This window comes from Artemia franciscana, chromosome 3 (genome assembly GCF_032884065.1).
Source record: "Artemia franciscana chromosome 3, ASM3288406v1, whole genome shotgun sequence".
Lineage (NCBI taxonomy): Eukaryota > Metazoa > Arthropoda > Branchiopoda > Anostraca > Artemiidae > Artemia > Artemia franciscana.
Window position 1 is genome coordinate 38,125,225 of NC_088865.1, and position 18,926 is coordinate 38,144,150.

The 18,926-nt window shown below is 33.2% G+C and overlaps 1 protein-coding gene across 1 annotated transcript in view; it reads left to right on the forward strand.

Annotated features, from left to right (window-relative positions):
* The window catches only part of LOC136025251 (DE-cadherin-like), a 188,810-nt gene that overhangs the window by 97,624 nt on the left and 72,260 nt on the right, over positions 1–18,926 (forward strand). The window contains 1 exon segment of the mRNA XM_065701095.1: positions 12,609–12,800. Within this exon segment, the coding sequence (XP_065557167.1) occupies positions 12,609–12,800 (192 nt within the window).

Consider the following 18,926-nt stretch of genomic DNA (forward strand, 5'->3'; position numbering starts at 1 on the left):
GCTGCGATTCTATTCAGGGGGGGGGCTCAACTAAGGGAAGATGTTATCTTATGATTAGGTATATCAGGTTTTCTTGATTTTACTGAAGAGTGATGATAAGACTTTAAGCTTCTCTAATATTCCAACTTGTTAAAAAGATATGGTATGAAATATGTCCCTTTGTTTTGGGGATATGTATATAATAAAACTGTAGATATTTACATTTTATGATTTTTTCTTATTTGGGAAGAGGTCAGTGAAAAGTTTCTATCCCCTGGTATTCTAAATGAACGAACTCCTATTTTGCAAACTTTGGATACGTGAAGCTTGACAATCATGACTGCCATCTATTTTATTATTAAATGACGATTTTTTTGCATCGAAGTTTTACCTACAAATTTGTAAAGGGCAATTTTTGAAACAGTACTTTTTAAAGAATTCCGTAAAATTTAAATAAATAGCTGGCTGTGTTGCAGAGGGAGATTCCCTGTCCAACAATTTATGATTGGGAGATTCTTCAAAAAAAAAAAAAAAAAAATCTGGAAATCCTTGTTCTTAGCTGAACGCTGTTTTTATTATTACTATTGTTATTTCGTTTGAAGGCGTTAAACAAACATACGTTTTAACAAAATCGTATCTTTAACAAAAGTACCTTACTTTTCAGCCTATTTGAACCAAAAGTAATTTCCTTTTCTTTTTTTTTCTTTTGCTATTGATAATCATATAATTATATTATTATTGCACATATTGTTGAATTATATATGATAAAAATAAAATAATTGCAAATTAGCACATATAGATTTATCTCAAGTGTGTCGGTTCCATGCTGAAACCTCCGGATCTTTGCTGTTCACATTATTTATCGTTAACAGCTTTCGGATTTTAATAGTCTGAATCGAACCATGCTAGAAAATAATCTTTAAAGTTTTGGCATGGAAAGTTTCATTTTGATATGTTTTTATCATTAGAAAATCCTCAAATATCACCCGGGCAAATAGTAATTATGATAATAATCGAACTATCGCCTTTAAGTGTAACGAATACAGAAGTGTAAACTTTCTAGTTTATTTGAATAATAAGTTGAACCAATAAAATTGGTTGTATTTTTAAATAGAAGAGGCACTATTGGGGGGCCCACGGCTTTATGCTCTGGACTGTTTATTGTGTCAAGCGCCTAAATGAAATGCAATGAAAAATATTTAGGCACATGCTCCTTGTGTACGTTTTGATTTGTTATTTTTCTGCATTTCTAAGGTTTACATGAAAAACGAAAAACACAAAAAGACAAAACAAACGGGTATAATTCTCAGCCATTGATAATTCAGCCAGGACAATTCTCTATAAACCTTAGTTCTGCCCTAGGATGGATGGATGATAAGACTATCTATCAACAAGTGAAAATGACATCATTTTTATGCGATCCTGTAAAAAGGCTTATGCCACTCATTCAGACTATCTGTCTTGGCTTTTTCTCCAGTTAGCCATGACTAATTGGAGATAAAGCCAGTAAGTAATAAAAAAACGGATATTTGAGCAAAGACATCCGCTAACCCGTCTTCAATGCTTCAAAAAAAAAAAAAGACTACCCTTTGGAAGTAAACAGAAAAAATGAGCCGTCTTATTGTACGACGAAAAGTGGAAAAGTAACTCAGAGCCAATAGTCTTGGAAGTCTCAGAGCTTATCTGAAATCCTACGATTTTAATAGTTCAACGCAAGACGATAGTTTTTCTATTATTCGATAGCTAAGATTCAGATTTATCCACCTAACGAATTGGTTTTAAAATTGCTTTGTTTTGTTTTAGATATAAAAATAGGTTGAAAATTGGCTGAGAACCATCGAAAAAGAGAAAAAATTCCTATCTTTAAGTAATTTTTTACAATTCTTTAAGAATAAGTTCTAGCAATATGACTTGTGGATAGATTTGAGAAAACAATGGGTCCGATTATATAATTTTCATGTTCTTTTGGTGCTAGGTACAGCTGTTATTGACGCGAAATCGCATGTTTCAGAGGGAGCATTAATCTTAATGCTAATTTTATTGTTATTATTATTATTTTAATTGTTACTATTAGATTTTATTAGTTTATTATTACAACATTATTTTCTCTTATACTCTTTGCCTCTTTAATATTGAATACAAAAAATGAAGAAATTTATAAGTTTGCCCCAGAGGGTGTAATAATACTTAAATGAATTAAAAAAAAGTATGGCTAAGATAGCAATAATTATACAAGCGGGGATTTTCAACCGTCAATTATTTTGATATTATTCAAAAATTCTTGCATTTATCTACACTTCATTCCCGAGTTTTGATTACAAGAATGTCTTGACGGACATTCTTTTATTCCAGTGTTGCTTAGTAAACTTAGTAAATGTCCATTTTTTTCCATATTCTTTTTCATCTTGTTTTAGTCCATATTTCTTCAATAATAAATATTCAGCATTCTGCTAAAGTGCACAAAGTTTGAATTTTGTCAACTAGGGATTGCGTTTCACAAAATAATTTATCTGCTCTCCGAAGGAGAAATATGGATTATAAATTCATAATTGTTTTTACAATAAATATTTAATGTTTTTTACGTCTATGTAGCGAATTTGTTATTTCATCTTATGTGTTACTGTTAATAGTACTCTCACATGTGCTCAAAGGAGAATAGTCAAACGTTTTCCTCATACGACCTGTCCTAGGACCCAAAGGCGTACACGGGAAGGGGGGGCTTGAGGCCCGGATCCCCTTCTCGTATTCTATTTTTTTTGTTGATTTCTAAGCACTTAATTCAAATTATCAAATACAGTTTCCATTTTTTTATTGCCACCCTCCCCCACCCAATTTCTGTAATTTTTCGTTTGGGAATATCTTTAAGAATCTCAAGTTTTTTTTTTAATTTCTGAGTAGATATTGAATGTGCAATGATGATAGATAACAAAACTGCATGTGACGCGTAATGTGGCTGTTATCACTTAGCCTTTATTTGTATTAGTCAAACTCTGTGAAAATTCGATTTGAATTTTGAAAATACCATGAAAGTTGAATATTGACTAAAATAAAGTTGTAATCCCTAATCCACATACATAATTAGTGGATACACACTGTAATCTCAATTTTGAGCAGCACGTAGTTTCCTCCCCCTCTGATTTAGTTCGGGGATATCTCTAAGAATATTAATATTCTTTAATTTTTGAGTAGGTGCTTAAATACTGAATGTGCTATAACGATAGATAACAAAAGAGTATGCAATGCGCAATCTGGGTGTTATCACTTGAGCTTTATTATCTGTGAAAATTAGAGTTGAATTTTGAAACAGCGAGAAAGTTGAATATTGACAAAAACAAAATTACAATACCTCGGGCGTTTTAACTAGTTATCCAATACGATACAAGGTTGTTTTTACAATTGTTACCGTTTTAATGTTGTGTTGAAACCAATATTAGACAAAGTGGAACAAATCGATTTATTTTTGTTTTTGTTGTATCAGCTCTGTCATGTGTTGTTAAGTAAATAGCAAATTGACAAATTTCGATTTTAAAACGGGAATAAAAAAGTTTTTGTTCGGGGGAGTGGGGTACAAAAACTTAAAAATACATCCAAAATTTGTTTACATGCATTTTTTCCTATTTTACAAGTCAAGCAATTCTTTTTTTTTGGGGGGGGGGGGGGGTCAAATCTGGTACCCCTCTGGATACGGCCTTGTCCGTAGTATTAAAACGTATATTACTAAATAAGTGTTGCAGTCAAGTAAGTGACTGAAATTACATTTGTTATTTTTTATAATTTTTATATACGTTAATAAGGTTTATCTGTTTATTTCCATAATTTATTGTAAGACGGACACTAAGGAGCTGGAAATTGAGAATTAAATAAAATTAAACACCAATCACGAGAAGAAAAAAAAAGTAAAGCAGAAATGAAAATAAAAGAGTTTCATATCTTAAAGGCTTCACTTTAAATCTGGAATTTTCAGCAGTTGTCTAATCTTCTTTCGAAAATTATATTTTGAGAATATAGCCGATTTGAAGATTTTAAGATTGGTCGAATAATGCCGTCCGTTTACGTTCTAATTTGAGTAATTGATAACGTGAGATTGGGCGTTTTTAACCTCATCTGCTATTTTTACTTCAACTTGAACTTTCACCTACTTCACCAGTATTTTACTTTAATTTTAACTTCAGCTATTTCACCAACATTTTACTTTAACTTTAATTTCCCCTGCTTCTCCAGTATTTTACCTCAGCTTTAATTTTGGCTTCACCTACTTCACCAGTATTTTTAGTTCAGCATTAACTTTAGCTTCGCTTACTTAACTAGAATTTTACTTCAGCTTTAACTTTAAATTCGCTTTTTTTTATCAATATTTTTACTTCAACTTTAGCTACACCTACTTGACCAATATTTTTACTTCAGCTTTAACTTCACCGGTATATTTTCAACTTTAACTTCACCTGCTCCATCATTATTTTTACTTCAGCTTTAGCTTCACCTGCTTCATGAGTCTTCGAGTTTAACTTCATTTACTTCACCAGTATTTTTCTTTCAAGTTCACCTGCTTCATCTGTATTTTTACTGTAGCTTTAACTTCACTTACTTCGCCCTTTATTTTTAATTCAACTGTTTACTTCACCAGTATATTTTCTTCAATTTTAAATTCATCAGTGTTTTCAAGTTTCACCAACCATATTTATTATTTATGTCCCAAAATTAAACAAACTGAAAAGAACAAGAAATATTTGTAGCATTTACCATGTTTTTTTCTTCTTTTGCGAACCAGAATGATGAGAGAAGGAAATGGGTAAGAATGTGTTTTTGGTTTTTGCATGTTCGCTCCTACTGTGTAGGCTATGTCACTCATATTTCCTGTTGAAAAATATTCATGTTTTAGCACCAATTATTTTAGCACAAATGGGTAAATTGAAATTAAAATCTTGCTTTTTTTTTCTCACTGGAAAATATGATTTTGATTAGTTTTAAGGCAATTTATGTGAAACAAAATATTTTAGGAAATTAGATACTAGTTGAAAATGTTGGCCTTGGCTCACATGTTAATACAAGTGTTAATACATGTTAATACAAAATTTCGCTTCCCTCATCTGCATGTTTAGTATCACTGGCGTCAATTTGCGCAAATATAGGGAGGGGGAGCAAAAAAGAATTGTCAAGCTGGGGGTTGGGGTAATTTGTTGCTTTTTCAATTTTTTCAGTGAAAACACATAAAAGCCATTCTTCGAAGACATTTCCAAAACTTAGGAGGGGGGTGCAAAAATTCCCTTCCAATTTATACCACAAGTCGGGACTCCAACTTGGTATAAAATAGGTTTAAGTTAAGATACATTATGTTTAGATTTAATTGCACTCTTATATAATTCCCTCAATTTCTTTTCGTCGTCTTGCTCTATTATTTTTTCTGTGTGATGTAATTAGACATCCTTACAACAAAGGTAATCTATTAGAAATATTTTTATAATCAGTTATGCACTCGGAAGGGACACGGCTCTGGTTCCTTCCTTCAGAAATCATGAGCATCTTATTATTCCCATATTCTCCTGATTTACCCAGATACTTACCTATTTTCTGTTTTTTGGACGTTATGACCGGTGGCATCAATTTGCAAAACCTAAAGGAGGAAGGGGGAATGTATTTTTCAAAATTTATAGGGGATAAATTTGTCGTTTTTCTAGTTTCTCAATGAAAATACACCAAAAAAGATATTCTCCAATATTTAGGGGTGGGGGAGAACTCTAAAGGGAAAATCCCCTCCAATCAGTGTGATTGCTTTTGACCCCCGTAAATAAAATTCATACTCAAGGATCTATAAATAATGGTCAATTTTAAAGACAGATTAATAAAAAACTGTCTTAAACATCTATACACGGGCTATTTTTTAGTATTTACGGGCATACTCATATTTGCGTGCATGAGATAGAAGAGAAGCTCCACAATGGAGTGGCCAAAATTCTGATAAAAAAGAGACTGAATTATTGTGACTAAAAGTTCTCTTTTTTCTTATTTTAACTCCTATATCCACCGGTAAAATCCTCCTAATAGCCGTCTCCGACTCCCCCCCCCAGAGCTTGGTCCTTGTCCGTATATATATATATATATATATATATATATATATATATATATATATATATATATATATATATATATATATATATATATATATATATATATATATATATACTAGCTGTTGGGGTGGCGCTTACCCCCACCTAGTTGGCGCCACCCCCAAGCCCCCCCCGCGCGCGCAAGTCGTTACGCGCCATATTAGTTACGCGCCATTGTAGTTGTGTCCCTGTGTCCCACCTGTGAATATAGATAGATATATATATATTTTTAACTACGTAAAACTTGCGAATGTACAACATTCTTGGCTGTCCCATTGTCTGTGCTTATAAATAGATTGTCAGGTTTACCGACTCTTGAACATGCAACATATAATTGTCCATGGGAAAAACAATCTGTATTCAGATCTATACCTCCTTGTTCTAATGATTGCCCTTGAGCTTTGTTGATGGTGATTGCTAATCGAACATTCCCTGTGTCCCTGTCGTCATTTATCTATCCCCCTGTGCCCCCCGGCGTCCCCGTTGTTGTTGTTTCCCTGTGTCTCGGTCGTCATTTGTGTCCCGGTGTCCCAGTCTGTAATTTCTCTTTGAGTGTCGCGGTCGTCATTTATATTCCCTGTGTCCCGGTGTCCCGGTCGTCATTTTTGTCCCGGTCGTCATTTGTGTTCCGGTGTCCCGGTCTGTAATTTCTCTTTGAGTTTCCTGGTCGTCATTTATATTCCCTGTGTCCCGGTCGTCATTTGTGTCCCGGTGCTTTGTTGATGATGATTGCTAATCGAACATTCCTTGTGTCCCGGTCGCTTTCTCTTTGAGTGTCCCGGTCGTCATTTATATTCCCTATGTCCCGGTGTCCCGGTCGTCAATTGTGTCCCGATGTCCCGGTGTGTAATTTCGTCAATCAAAAAACATGACGTCAGTCGACACACAAACATGACGTCACTCGACACACACACACAGACAACTTATTTATATATATATATACTAGCTGTTGGGGTGGCGCTTCGCGCCACCCCAACACCTAGTTGGTGGGGGCGCTTCGCGCTAGTCCCGGTGTTCCAGTCTGTGATTTCTCTTTGAGTGTCCTGGGCGTCATTTATATTCCTTGTGTCCCGGTGTCCCGGTCGTCATTTATATCCCCCTGTGCCCCCCGGCGTCCCCATTGTAGTTGTGTCCCTGTGTCCCGGTCGTCATTTATATTCCCTGTGTCCCGGTCGTCATTTGTATCCCGGTGTCCCGGTCTGTATATACATTCGTTTTTTTTTTGTTTTTCTCCTTTATTTTTTTCCTTTTTTCTTTTTTTTCTTTTTTAGTTTATTTAGATTTTTAGATTTTTTAGTTTTTTTATTAGTTTTTAGTTTTTTTGTAGTTTTTACCATTTTTTTAGTTTTTTTAGTTTTTTTTTTTTACTTATGTCCTGGTCGTCATTTATACTCCCTGTGTCCCGGTCGTCATTTGTGTCTCGGTGCTTTGTTGATTGCTAATTTATATTATATTTATATTTATATTTTTTATATTTATTAATATTTTTTTAGTTTTCTTTTTCTCTTATTTTTCAGTTTTTTCCTTTTTTTAGTTTTTTCTTTTTTAGTTTTTAGTTTTTTTTTGTTTATTTTTTTTTTGTTTTTTACCTTTTTTTAGTTTTTTTAGTTTTTTTAGTTTTTTAGCTTTTTTAGTTTTTTTATTAGTTTTTAGTTTTTTTTTAGTTTTTGCCTTTTTTTAGTTTTTTCAGTTTTTTTAGTTTTTAGTTTTTTACCTTTTTTTAGTTTTTTTTAGTTTTTTAGCTTCTTTAGTTTTTTTTCTTTTTAGTTTTTTTTGTAGTTTTTACCTTTTTTAGTTTTTTTTCTTCTTTTGTATTAGTGTGAAATAATTCAGACGTCATATGCGGACAAACACGACGTCACTCGACAGACAGACAGACAGACATAACCCACAAACAACTTATTTTTATATATATTTATTCATATTTTTTTAGTTTTCTTTTTCTCTTTTATTTTTCAGTTTTTTCCTTTTTTTATTTTTTTTTTAGTTATTAGATTTTTACCTTTTTTTAGTTTTTTTTAGTTTTTTAGCTTTTTTAGTTTTTTTTTCTTTTTAGTTTTTTTTGTAGTTTTTACCTTTTTTAGTTTTTTTCTTCTTTTGTATTAGTGTGAAATAATTCAGACGTCATATGCGGACAAACATGACGTCACCTGATCCACAGATCCACACACAGACAACTATATATATATATATATATATATATATATATATATATATATATATATATATATATATATATATATATATATATATATATATATATATATATATATATATATATATTATTAAGCTTTTTCTTACCTGAGCTCCCTTTCAGTTCTTTTCTGATAGAATTCTTATAACATTTTGTTATGCAGATCCCGGTGAGGCTATTAGCGTCGGCAGTATGATAAAAAGCCCCATCCTAATTAGGGCTTCAAATCCCTAGCTGAAATCTCTTAAATTCCAGTATTGGTAATGCTTGTCCGATTTTACTCTTTTTCCCTCTTCATATTTTTAATTCAGTGTCCTTTCCCAGACACCAGAGTTAATCGTTTTAAGTTTGTTTTTTGTAATTTCCATTTATATTAGATCATGCTGTTATCAAAGGAGAACAGATTGTTTTCTCTGATGGGCTCTGAATTTTTAACGATTTTGAAGTCCATTTTTAATTGTGTAAGGGTTTTTTGTTTACATAAGGATAGAGAAGTTAAACGAGCCTTTGTGTTCGTTTAAAAAAATGATTATTGACGTCACAAAAAATAAGCCAATGCAATTAAAACACAGTTTCTAATACATAGATATATGACTGATCTGTCGTTTTGATCTAACCATCAAAATGGTTTTTATTCCTTTCACAGTCTGCATTAGGTATGTCAATTCCGTGGTTGGAGAGACTGGGACAGCTTTATCTTTGTTTGTATCCGATTTAAGAAAAGAAAATATTCTTCCTTGTTTTTAAGTGAGGAAACCTTGTTGAATAAAAATTGACGACTAAAACAAATATTTGAGGCTGTGTGAAATTCTAAACTTGCTTCGCTGATCAAATATGTAAAGAAATGAATAAGCAATGTATTCCTTTTATGTGCTGGGAAATGACAAGGAAATATGTAATTTTATTGTTGACTTATATGTGTACATTCTTTTATAACAAGATCCACTAAATCTTATTATAAAAAAAAACGGAAAAAAACTCCTGCCTCAATGAAGAAAATGAATCCCAAACAAATAGAAATTTCAGAATAAAGCAGATTTCAATTAAACAGGAATTAACACAAAGAAGTGAAGTAGACCGCTGAGAATTCTCTCCCCCTCCAAAGCCCTAAAAGGCTGCAATGTCATTTTTAGTTTACTGAGAACTAAATTGACAGCTTAAATTGAAAGTTTTTTTTCAAGTTTTTTTCGGCTCTGTTTTTTATTTTTATTTTATTTAATTTTTATTTTATATAATTTTGTTTATGTTTATATATAAAATCTTGGCACTTGTATGATATACCCCGACGTAATATACTTCTAAAATGTTTCTTTGACGCTCAATCCTAATGAAATATAATGAAATAAGTATGAAAAAATATGATACTTTAGAAATAAATTTGGGCTATATATTTACTCCTTAGGGGTGGGGGTAAGGGTAAAGTGTAGCCGGTCTGCATTCCTAATGTGTTAGGTATAATCATTCTGCAATTGTGTAGCAAGAATTGTTTTCTAACTTCACAATGTCCAAATTCTTTAATCCCTCCCCCTCCAATGTGCAAATATATAGCCCAAATTATATATTTTCCATCTATTCTGTCACTTCTCTTTGTCTTGTCTCACCCTAAGCCACAGCTTATATACCAATATACAGTTATGAAAACTCGATTTATTTTTGGGACACAGTGCGCGGTAGCGATGCTAGTGGCTGGAGACAGGAAACTGGTATTGATATCTAATTGGTAACAGGAAACTGGTATCGGTATCTAAGCTGTGTATGCAACAAAACAAAATTGCGCTCCCGCCTATGGCGTTGTAGTACGATCTACGCGTCGGAGCGCAGGCTTGGAGGAGGCGCCAAGTTCAGAGCTATATACCAAAAGCTTCTCATGGGCAAGATAGGAGTTTTCATAACTGTATTGGTATCTAAGCTGTGCCCTAAGCTAAAAGAAACTAACGAAAAAAACGGGTTCTATAATGTGTCAATGAATGAACAATTTGAGCGGTCAGGGGGATAATCATACAAGTAGCAAAAGTTTGTTTAGTTTTATTTTAACCAATTTTACATATATATTCTAAACATTTGAAATGATAAACGGACATAGAGATAAACTCCTGGAAGTTGGAACACTATTAATATACAAAAAAGAAATAGGACCAGAATTTCCGTGGAATAAGGGCAATAATTTGCATTCTTTTAAAAAGGGGTTAAGGTTGTCAAAGAAGTCTTTTTAATCCCGTTTTGTGGAAGTAATTCCGTTTGACGAATTTTTTTTTAGATTACAGATAGGTGGGGAAGGGCGAAGATATCGCTTCTCTCAGCTATGCGTGTAGGACTGTTGACCCTCGAATTCTGCTCTAGTTTTATTTACTGTTTTAACAGCTGTTTTGAACTTTTTTAACAGCTGTACTTTTTTCGATTCTGTACTATTTTTATTTACCCTCTCCCCCTCATGTCTTAAACGTACCTTTTCTGACAATTTACATTTTCTTGAAGAATTAATATGTTCTTGTTCAACTTTTAGTGAAAGGAGAATATGGAACGATACTCAGGTGCATCCCTGTTAATTCAATTATTCCTTTCTGAGGCAACATGAGCCAAATGTGTCCTATATTATTCCCGCCACTGCTCTTTCGGTCTCTTCTTTTATCTTCTAGAGAAAAAAAAAAGTCTTCTTTCCTTTTTTTTCTTCAAGTTCTGTAACCTATCTTGAGATGTTTTTTGGGGCTTCAGTGGTGATATATAGCAAAACGACAACCAAGACAATTTTTAAGTATCTTCTGTTTTTGACAATTATTCAAAAGTATAAATTTTAAATGCATTCAAGGTGGCACCATTTGAGAAGGGATGTTTTTTTGGAACGGGGGAAAGGAGGTGTTTTAATTGTACAATAGATAGATTTCTGTGTTACATATATATTATTCCTGAATACACCCCACGAGTCTCAGGAAAACAGCGTATCTTAAAATGTACGCTAATGTACGATTTTATCTGGATATTAAAATTTTTAAAACTAGTGTTTTCCGTTAAAAAGTAAGGCTTCTACGGCAAGAGGAGAGCTATCACCCCTTCAGTAATCACTGCATGATTAATACCAATATATTCTTTCAAATGAAGGGAGGTTAGGGTTTAATTTCCTTCATTCATCTGATATAGTAGGCCTTACGTGGAGGTGTAGGGCTCGAATGGGTCCATTTTGAGACTTCAGGCACCCTCCAAACGGAAAGATTTAATGACTTTCTTCAAAATAGTTGATTTGCAACTATTAAATACTGAATAAGTTAGTATCGCTACATAAATGGTCTAGAATAATTGTTCATTCTGTATAGACTAGGTGAATGTGCAACCACTTGGCAATATGGCCTCCGAAACTGAAAGTTTTATTAAACTGTCATTATGTTTTATTTTACAAATTAAATAAAAAAAAAACAATTTATTTTTTAACTGAAAGTAAGGAGCGACATCAAAACTTAAAACGAACAGAAATTATTTTGTATATGAAAGGGGCTGTCCCCTCCTCGATGCCCCGCTCTTTATGCCAAAGTCTTTATTTGTTGTTTTAAAAAGTATAGTTGTGAGAAAGAGTCAAACTTCAGCGTAAAGAGTGGGGCGTTGAGGAGGGGACAGCCCCTTTCATATACAGAATAATTTCTGTTCATTTTCATTTTTTATGTTTCTCCTTACTTTCAGTTAAAAATAAAACTTGTTTGTTTTTATCTAATTCTGGACATTTTAGAATTAATGCAAGTTTTGAATTTGGCTCACCGTACATTAATAATTAAAACGAAATTTGCATATTAATTTTACTTACTAATAATAACCTTATAATAACCTAAGTTTGATTTTTGTTCCAGTTATTTAAGAATGACTCCTGAATCACAAAGGCTGTTTAATTCGAATAACAACCTCTTTTAAAGGCTAACAAAAAGCTTTAGCGTAAGAGCGACCTTTTGAGGAGAGGCAATCTTCATTAAATACGTAATATTTTCTGTTCATATTAAGCTTTAATCTTATTCCTTACTTTAAATTGAAAAAAACTTATTTTCTTAACTGCCCGATATCCTCTTTAATTAACAAAGGAAAAGATATGGCTTCTCTTTGCTTCGAGAATGTCTCACAAGACAGCAAGGTAAATAAAACTGTTATGAGAGTAACAGCAATGGGTATTGATGAAGGTGAAAAAGCCAAAAATACATTTAACTTCGTGCCAATTGTGATTATTTTCATTTAATGAATTAAATTTGGTTTTATCTAATCAGATTAAGGTTTAATTTAACTGCTTTTATTAAACAAAAATTCCCTGTTTGTGTTTAATTACATGGTAAATACCCTTACGATGTTCAATTTTCTAGGATTATCGAGAAACCATTCCACAAGATAGTAAGGTAAATCAAACTGTTATGAGAGTGGCAGCAACGGACATTGATGAAGGTGAAAATGCTAGAATTACTTATTCACTTCGGGCCAATCGAGATGAATCAGACTTGGATTACTTCCAGATTGACCCCCAAAGCGGTTTCATCAAGCTAGTAAAGGCCATAGAGGTATGATTATTATATTTTGATTTTTCTCCTTAAAATTCGAAAATAGGATGTGTTATAAAGAAAGACTAGTTTAAGCATTATTAACAATTCATAGTTATCATCACGGATTAGCAATGCTCTAATATGACTGGGACGTTTGTCCTAGTCGAGCCATTTTAATCCCATTCCATTTCAGACAGACTTCTCCCAGGGCCGTTTTAGACTGGATTGATTTGTTCATAACTAATGTAGTCTGATTCTTTCGACCTAACTAGCCTCTGAGACTGCTCTTTTACCAGTATTTCAAATCTCTTGGCCTAACTTTCCCTCTGAAAAAGAGTAAAAAAAAAATGAAGGAAAACTAGCGCTTTCCTGAAAACTAGTGCTTTCCTGACAACTAAGCTTTCTTGCACTTTTTAGAGGGTAATCGTCTCGTAAAATTTACTGGTTTCATGGCTGTTAAAATACTATTGAGAACTATATGAATTATTCTTTTATTCTCTGTAGGCCATTAATGGATAATTTGTTTGCTTCCAATCCTATTTTGTTGCGTTTGTTTTGTGTTTTTAGTAAAGCAGCAATTTTTTTAAGATTCTACGAATATATGGAAATATCACGAGCAAGTTTATTGGAAATAGTTTTTCATAGACATGTTTGCATAAACTACGAAGCAGTCATTTTCGTTCCTTTTAAGTTTTAACTTCGCTCTTTACTTTTATCAGATTTTTTTTTTATTTAATAACTAATAATAGGCAAGAAACACGCCTGTACGCGAATATACAGGGAATCCTTTAGGGCGTATCCATGATTTTGTTGGGGGGGGGAGATACAAAGAAAATTTACCGAATACAAAAAAATCATATGCATTTTTATTACTTGTTTACGAGTCCGACAAAAATATCGGGGGGAGGAGGGGGTTCATACCATGTAATCGTTGTGGATATCATCTTGTATCTCAATATATGTTTCTCATGGCAGGAATATTTGTTGGTTCAGAGTATTAATCACAAAAAATCCTTGATCTGTGCTTAAAGTAAATTTATCGTTGCTCAGTGATCAGTGCCTTTGATCGGTGATCATTTTATTGTTTATCAGTATCATTTAGTAACAAATTCCTGAGAACCTCACCTTTGAGTTTTCTGAATGTGACTGGATATTTGAGAGGGGTTGCTAACTTTAGGACTCCAGGTGCACACCCTCAGGACTAGCATTCAGTCCTCCTGGACTCACGACTTGGACTCAAGAACAAATGAGTCCCAGTCATCGAGATTCACGGTTGTGAGCATTGACTCCTGAAGTCTCAATTTCTTGCCAAATCTATTACAAACAGAAAATTCGTTACTGTAAGCAGGGCCGTATCTAGGATTTTTTTTTTCTCGGGAAGGGAGTTTATAAAAGTTTTTTTTTTGGGGGGGTGTTAACTAAAAAACTTTAATAAACGCATAAAAAATTTGTTTGTATTTATCTTTATTATGTTTTTACGAGTCGGACTAGCATTTCGGGGGGGGGGGGGGGTCAACCCCCCCCCCTGAAAAAGGCTTTGACTGTAAGCTCCCAAATGGGATTTGCTTTTGAATCTTCACATTAAGATAACTTTATGTGAGCCCTTTCATTATTTGGCTCAAACTGAACGTGGGAAAAGACCAAAGAACGGTTCTAGGTGTCCTCGTCTCTGCCACGGACTTTTTGTTGCGAAAAGCAAATATGTATGGATATCATATTACTCCTGAGCTGCAATAAGTGATCAGTTTAGAAAAATCTGGGACTATAAAAGTAACCTCCTTGCCTGAATTTAAGCAGGGTAGTCAAATGGAAGATTTTAGTTTAATGCTCGCTTTTTATACTTTTCCTTTTCCTTTGTCTTTTTCATAAATATTTAAAAGCTGTCCCATTCCCAACTTTTTAATCGTTCACATTTCAGCGTTATTGTTTATAAGGTGGTTCCTCCCCAATTCGGATACTCTTTCATATGATCATGAAAACAGAAATTCGTTTATATGGATCCTATAATAGCCATGGTTTGGTTTTATAGAATGCCAACTTTTCATCCAAGTCAAAACCTGTTTTTCGTCTAAAAAATAATATGAAAGATTAGCCCTCAAATTGGAACAAACTATTTATATATTTTTTTTTTATAGATGTTTGGTTCAAAAACAAGATGAGCTTTTATTTGGAATAAATGTCTTCAAACTCTTTTTTTATTGGCATCAACTAAATCAAACTTTAAATAGAAGAACGACGAAATGTCGGGCACTTAAAAGTTTTATTAGAGCTTCTTGTTAAATCTTCAGCCTTGAAGGGAGGCTCTAAATTGAACTTAGGTGGGGAACAAACTTGAAGACGTGACTAATTATCTTAAATGCACAAAACTTCTTCTGTTTTAAGAGCATAAAACCTTATTCTAACCAATAATAAATTACTATTATTTACTATTACTATTAATTACTATTACTTACTATTAATTACTTTAATAACTTTACTATTACTTTACTATTAATTACTTTATTAATTACTAATTACTATTAATTACTATTTTTCTGCGGACACGCTGTCAGTGTTGACGTAGTGGAGGCTAACGAGCCCCAATACCTTCAGATAGTGGCGGCTCTGGCCTCTCTTGCACCCGAGCCAAAATCTTGATTAGTCCCCCCCCCCTGTCTGCCGTAAAATTTTTAGGCCAAATCTCGACGGAATTTTCATTAATTAACGAGATTATATTCACTTTGTTAATTAATAATTTATTTTTTGTTATTTTCTAATTATTGTATAAGTTATTTAATTGTTATTAATTCTTCTAGTTTGATTATTTCAATTGTTATTGCTTCATTATTTTTATTTTTTAATCGATTTTTATTTTATTAACTAATAAATAATTATTTTCGTTTATTAACTGTGCCTTCTGCTTCATTTTAATAAAAATAAAAGTTCGAGAATAACAAAATGATTATAACCGTTAGATTATTTATTTAAAATTTTTGCGCCCAGGGCAAGTTCCCCCTCCCACCTTCCCCTAAGACTGCCTCTGCATCCAGAAAAGGAAATTAAACTAGGCTGCAACCCAGGACTGTATCCAGGAAGGATGATTACTCGGTTTGAATCCCCCCCCCCTCAGAAAAATTTTGTCTGAATCATACAAACATGTATATAAACAAATTTTTATTATGTTTTTTTAAAGTTGATTCCTTACCTCCCCCTCTTCTGAATAAAAATCCTGGATGTGGTCTTGTTGTTACCTTATCCGAATAATGATTGTCTAGTTGTCATGGCCTCTTTTGAATGCTGCCCCATTCGAAAGTATTTTTATTACTATTAATCGGTATTTTTTTCTAGTAATAAAGGGCATATTTTTGTTTATAAAAACAAGTAATGCTGGTTGTCGAAATCTTTTTTAGGCAGAGATAAACGATTTTGGTTTCAAAATCTCCAGCACTTATTTTTTGAGAATTCTTTTATTAGCTCGTCCAAAAGATGCCGCCTTGTATGAACATGGGTCGATATTTGGCTTAAATTAAGGGGCTGTAGACATGTTGTGCAGGCGTAGATAGTTTTGCGTCTCCAAAAGGAAATGTAGCAGAAAATGGCACTTACGTATTATACCGACCAAACTGTTGTTTTTGATCTGTTTAAAACCGTTTTCTCTGTGTCCACTTGGAGATAATCAGTTTAATATGAGTGAGATAAACTACTATGCAGGTATATTTTAATTAACTGTTTAATATATAGAGTTGGTTAGGTTAGGTATTTAATCTAATGCTGTTCTGGGCGGCCTGCCTTCCATAATTCTCTGTTGTAGTTTCCGTAATTTTGTTACTAAAATATTATATTTTCATTATATTTTCGTATATTTCGTAGATTTACCTAACATCACTTCTTGAAAGTGTGGTCGGTATAATACGTAAATACTCGGAATATGTATACAAGTTTTTGTATACTGTTTATGACGTTTTTCTTTATGTTTTGTTTCGGCTAGTTTTGTTGTTTTTTTCCCGTCGACAAACTGATAAGAAAAAAAAAACTCATCCGGAAGTAAAGCCGAAATATTTGAACTGCTATTAATATTTGTATTAAAGTTTTTTTTTTTTTTTCCTCAATAAAAATTTTTACTCATTTTTGATATATTTTCGTTTCTATTGTAAATAGAACGACAGTGTTGTCTAAGAAATTGTGTTTCTTAGCGACAGTGTTGTCATAAGTAAAACTAATTGGTGTTTTTACAAAATGACATGTAGCAAATATTTGTTGTACCACACTGACTCTACTTCACACTGACATAATTTTTATTCCGGAATAGTTGTCACGTGGTTAATATTTTATTAGCGCATCTAAAATACGCTGCCTTGTATGAACATGAGTAATTTTTTTTTGGCTTGAGTTAAGAGTTATGGGCTGTCTGTATAAGCCTGCGTAGTTTTACGTCTCTAAAATAAACAATTTGTTATGCCAAACTGACTTTCTGCAAATGAGCAGAGGCCAAAACGGAGAGCATGTTCAGAGTAACGGAGAGTACGTACACTTGCATAACCCTTTTTGTCGGGTGTAGAACTTTTGATAAAGGCAGTGGGAAGTCTCTATGCAAACAATGATACAATAATTTGAATTTACCTCCGAAATTTTTCCACTGAAAAAACAAAACAAAAAAAAACTGCATTTTAAACTAACAAAAAGATGGCGTTTATGACCTGCCTCCTACGTCTTCGAGGATGCTTTGGTATTATATCCTAGTTGATGTTTGCTAGTATTCAAATATGATTAAGATATTTTACCCAGGGGCTCAATTTCAAATTGAAATTTATCCTCTTTTGACCCTAATTTTGCCCTAAGGAAATCTCTAGTTTTTCTTGCACAGTTTCTATTTCTTTCTGGATTATGACGTATGACCCTTTTCCTTGGTCCAGCCACGTTTGAGCAAATAGCTCAATATATCAAGTGATACCACTAGAGCGGACGATTGCCAGTCGGACTAGCCTGGATTCCCAAAAACATCTCACATTTCCTGACTTTTTAATCTTGTCCCCTATACCCTTATTTTTTTCCTATGATACGGATTTTTACCTTAAAAGTAGAAGCCATGAATATAAAACCATCTGTGTCAGAGAAACAGTAGTGCCACTTAAGCGGCCAAAAAATGGCCATTATGGTGCTCAAGGCCAACAAATTTGGAGTGTCTCTAGATTGCTTCGAGATCGAGATTTAAGAACTATATTTAGGTCCAGATTTTCGAATTTTTGGGTTGTATCTTTTGGAAATAAGTGAAGAAATAAAGATCGAGAATAGGTCTTTTTTAAGGGCAACGAAAATATTGGACCAAACAATGCGAATATTTCGGGAGGACAGCCCCTTCCCTTATTCAGCGTTGCCTCCTTGTACGGTCGTTGCTGGTGAATTCTCCTGATATGCAGACATGAAAATAAAATTATTATCTTGTTTATAACCCGTACATAAAGAAAGAATATAAGTGTGGATAATCAACAGCAATAATTGGATAAGACGATGCTGAGGGGATAAAGGCATATAAAGGCCCATTCATAGTGAGGTTTTTACTAATGCCGAAATTTAGCTAGCGCTAATTTGAGCAAATCTGATTTTTCATGGAATTTTCAGGTTGGCTGAAAATTTCTAGGGAAGATTCTGATTGGCTCAATTTAGCAGTGGGTAAGTCCTAACATTAGTAAAATCGCATTGTGAATTGGCCTTAAGCCAATCCTACCTGACACACTGTATGTCAACATATTTTGATATGAATTTACCGGCATATAAATAGTTAATAGTTAATAGTTGAACTTAATGAAATAAGAATATAAGGGACATGTCATATTAGTTTCGATCAGCACCTAGAGACCTCTTTTTATTTTTTTCTCTTTTCAGCATTTGCACGAAAATCTTGTTACCTTAAGTTTAACCTTAAGTTGTTACCCTTAAGTTTAAGAAATGATAATAATAGTAAAATAGCAAAAGAAAATTTTGTATTAGGGTAAACAGTTGCTTTCCGAACTTATTTTAGTTGCTGCAGCACCTGAAGCAACAATCACTCTCACTTCAGCAATGCTTCATGTCCAAAACAACTGCTTATGAGTTCTGTTGATTTGGCTGTGGAAAAATTGAGAGCCAATGATTTTTTTTAGAGAAATGTTTTTTTGAGAAAAGTAG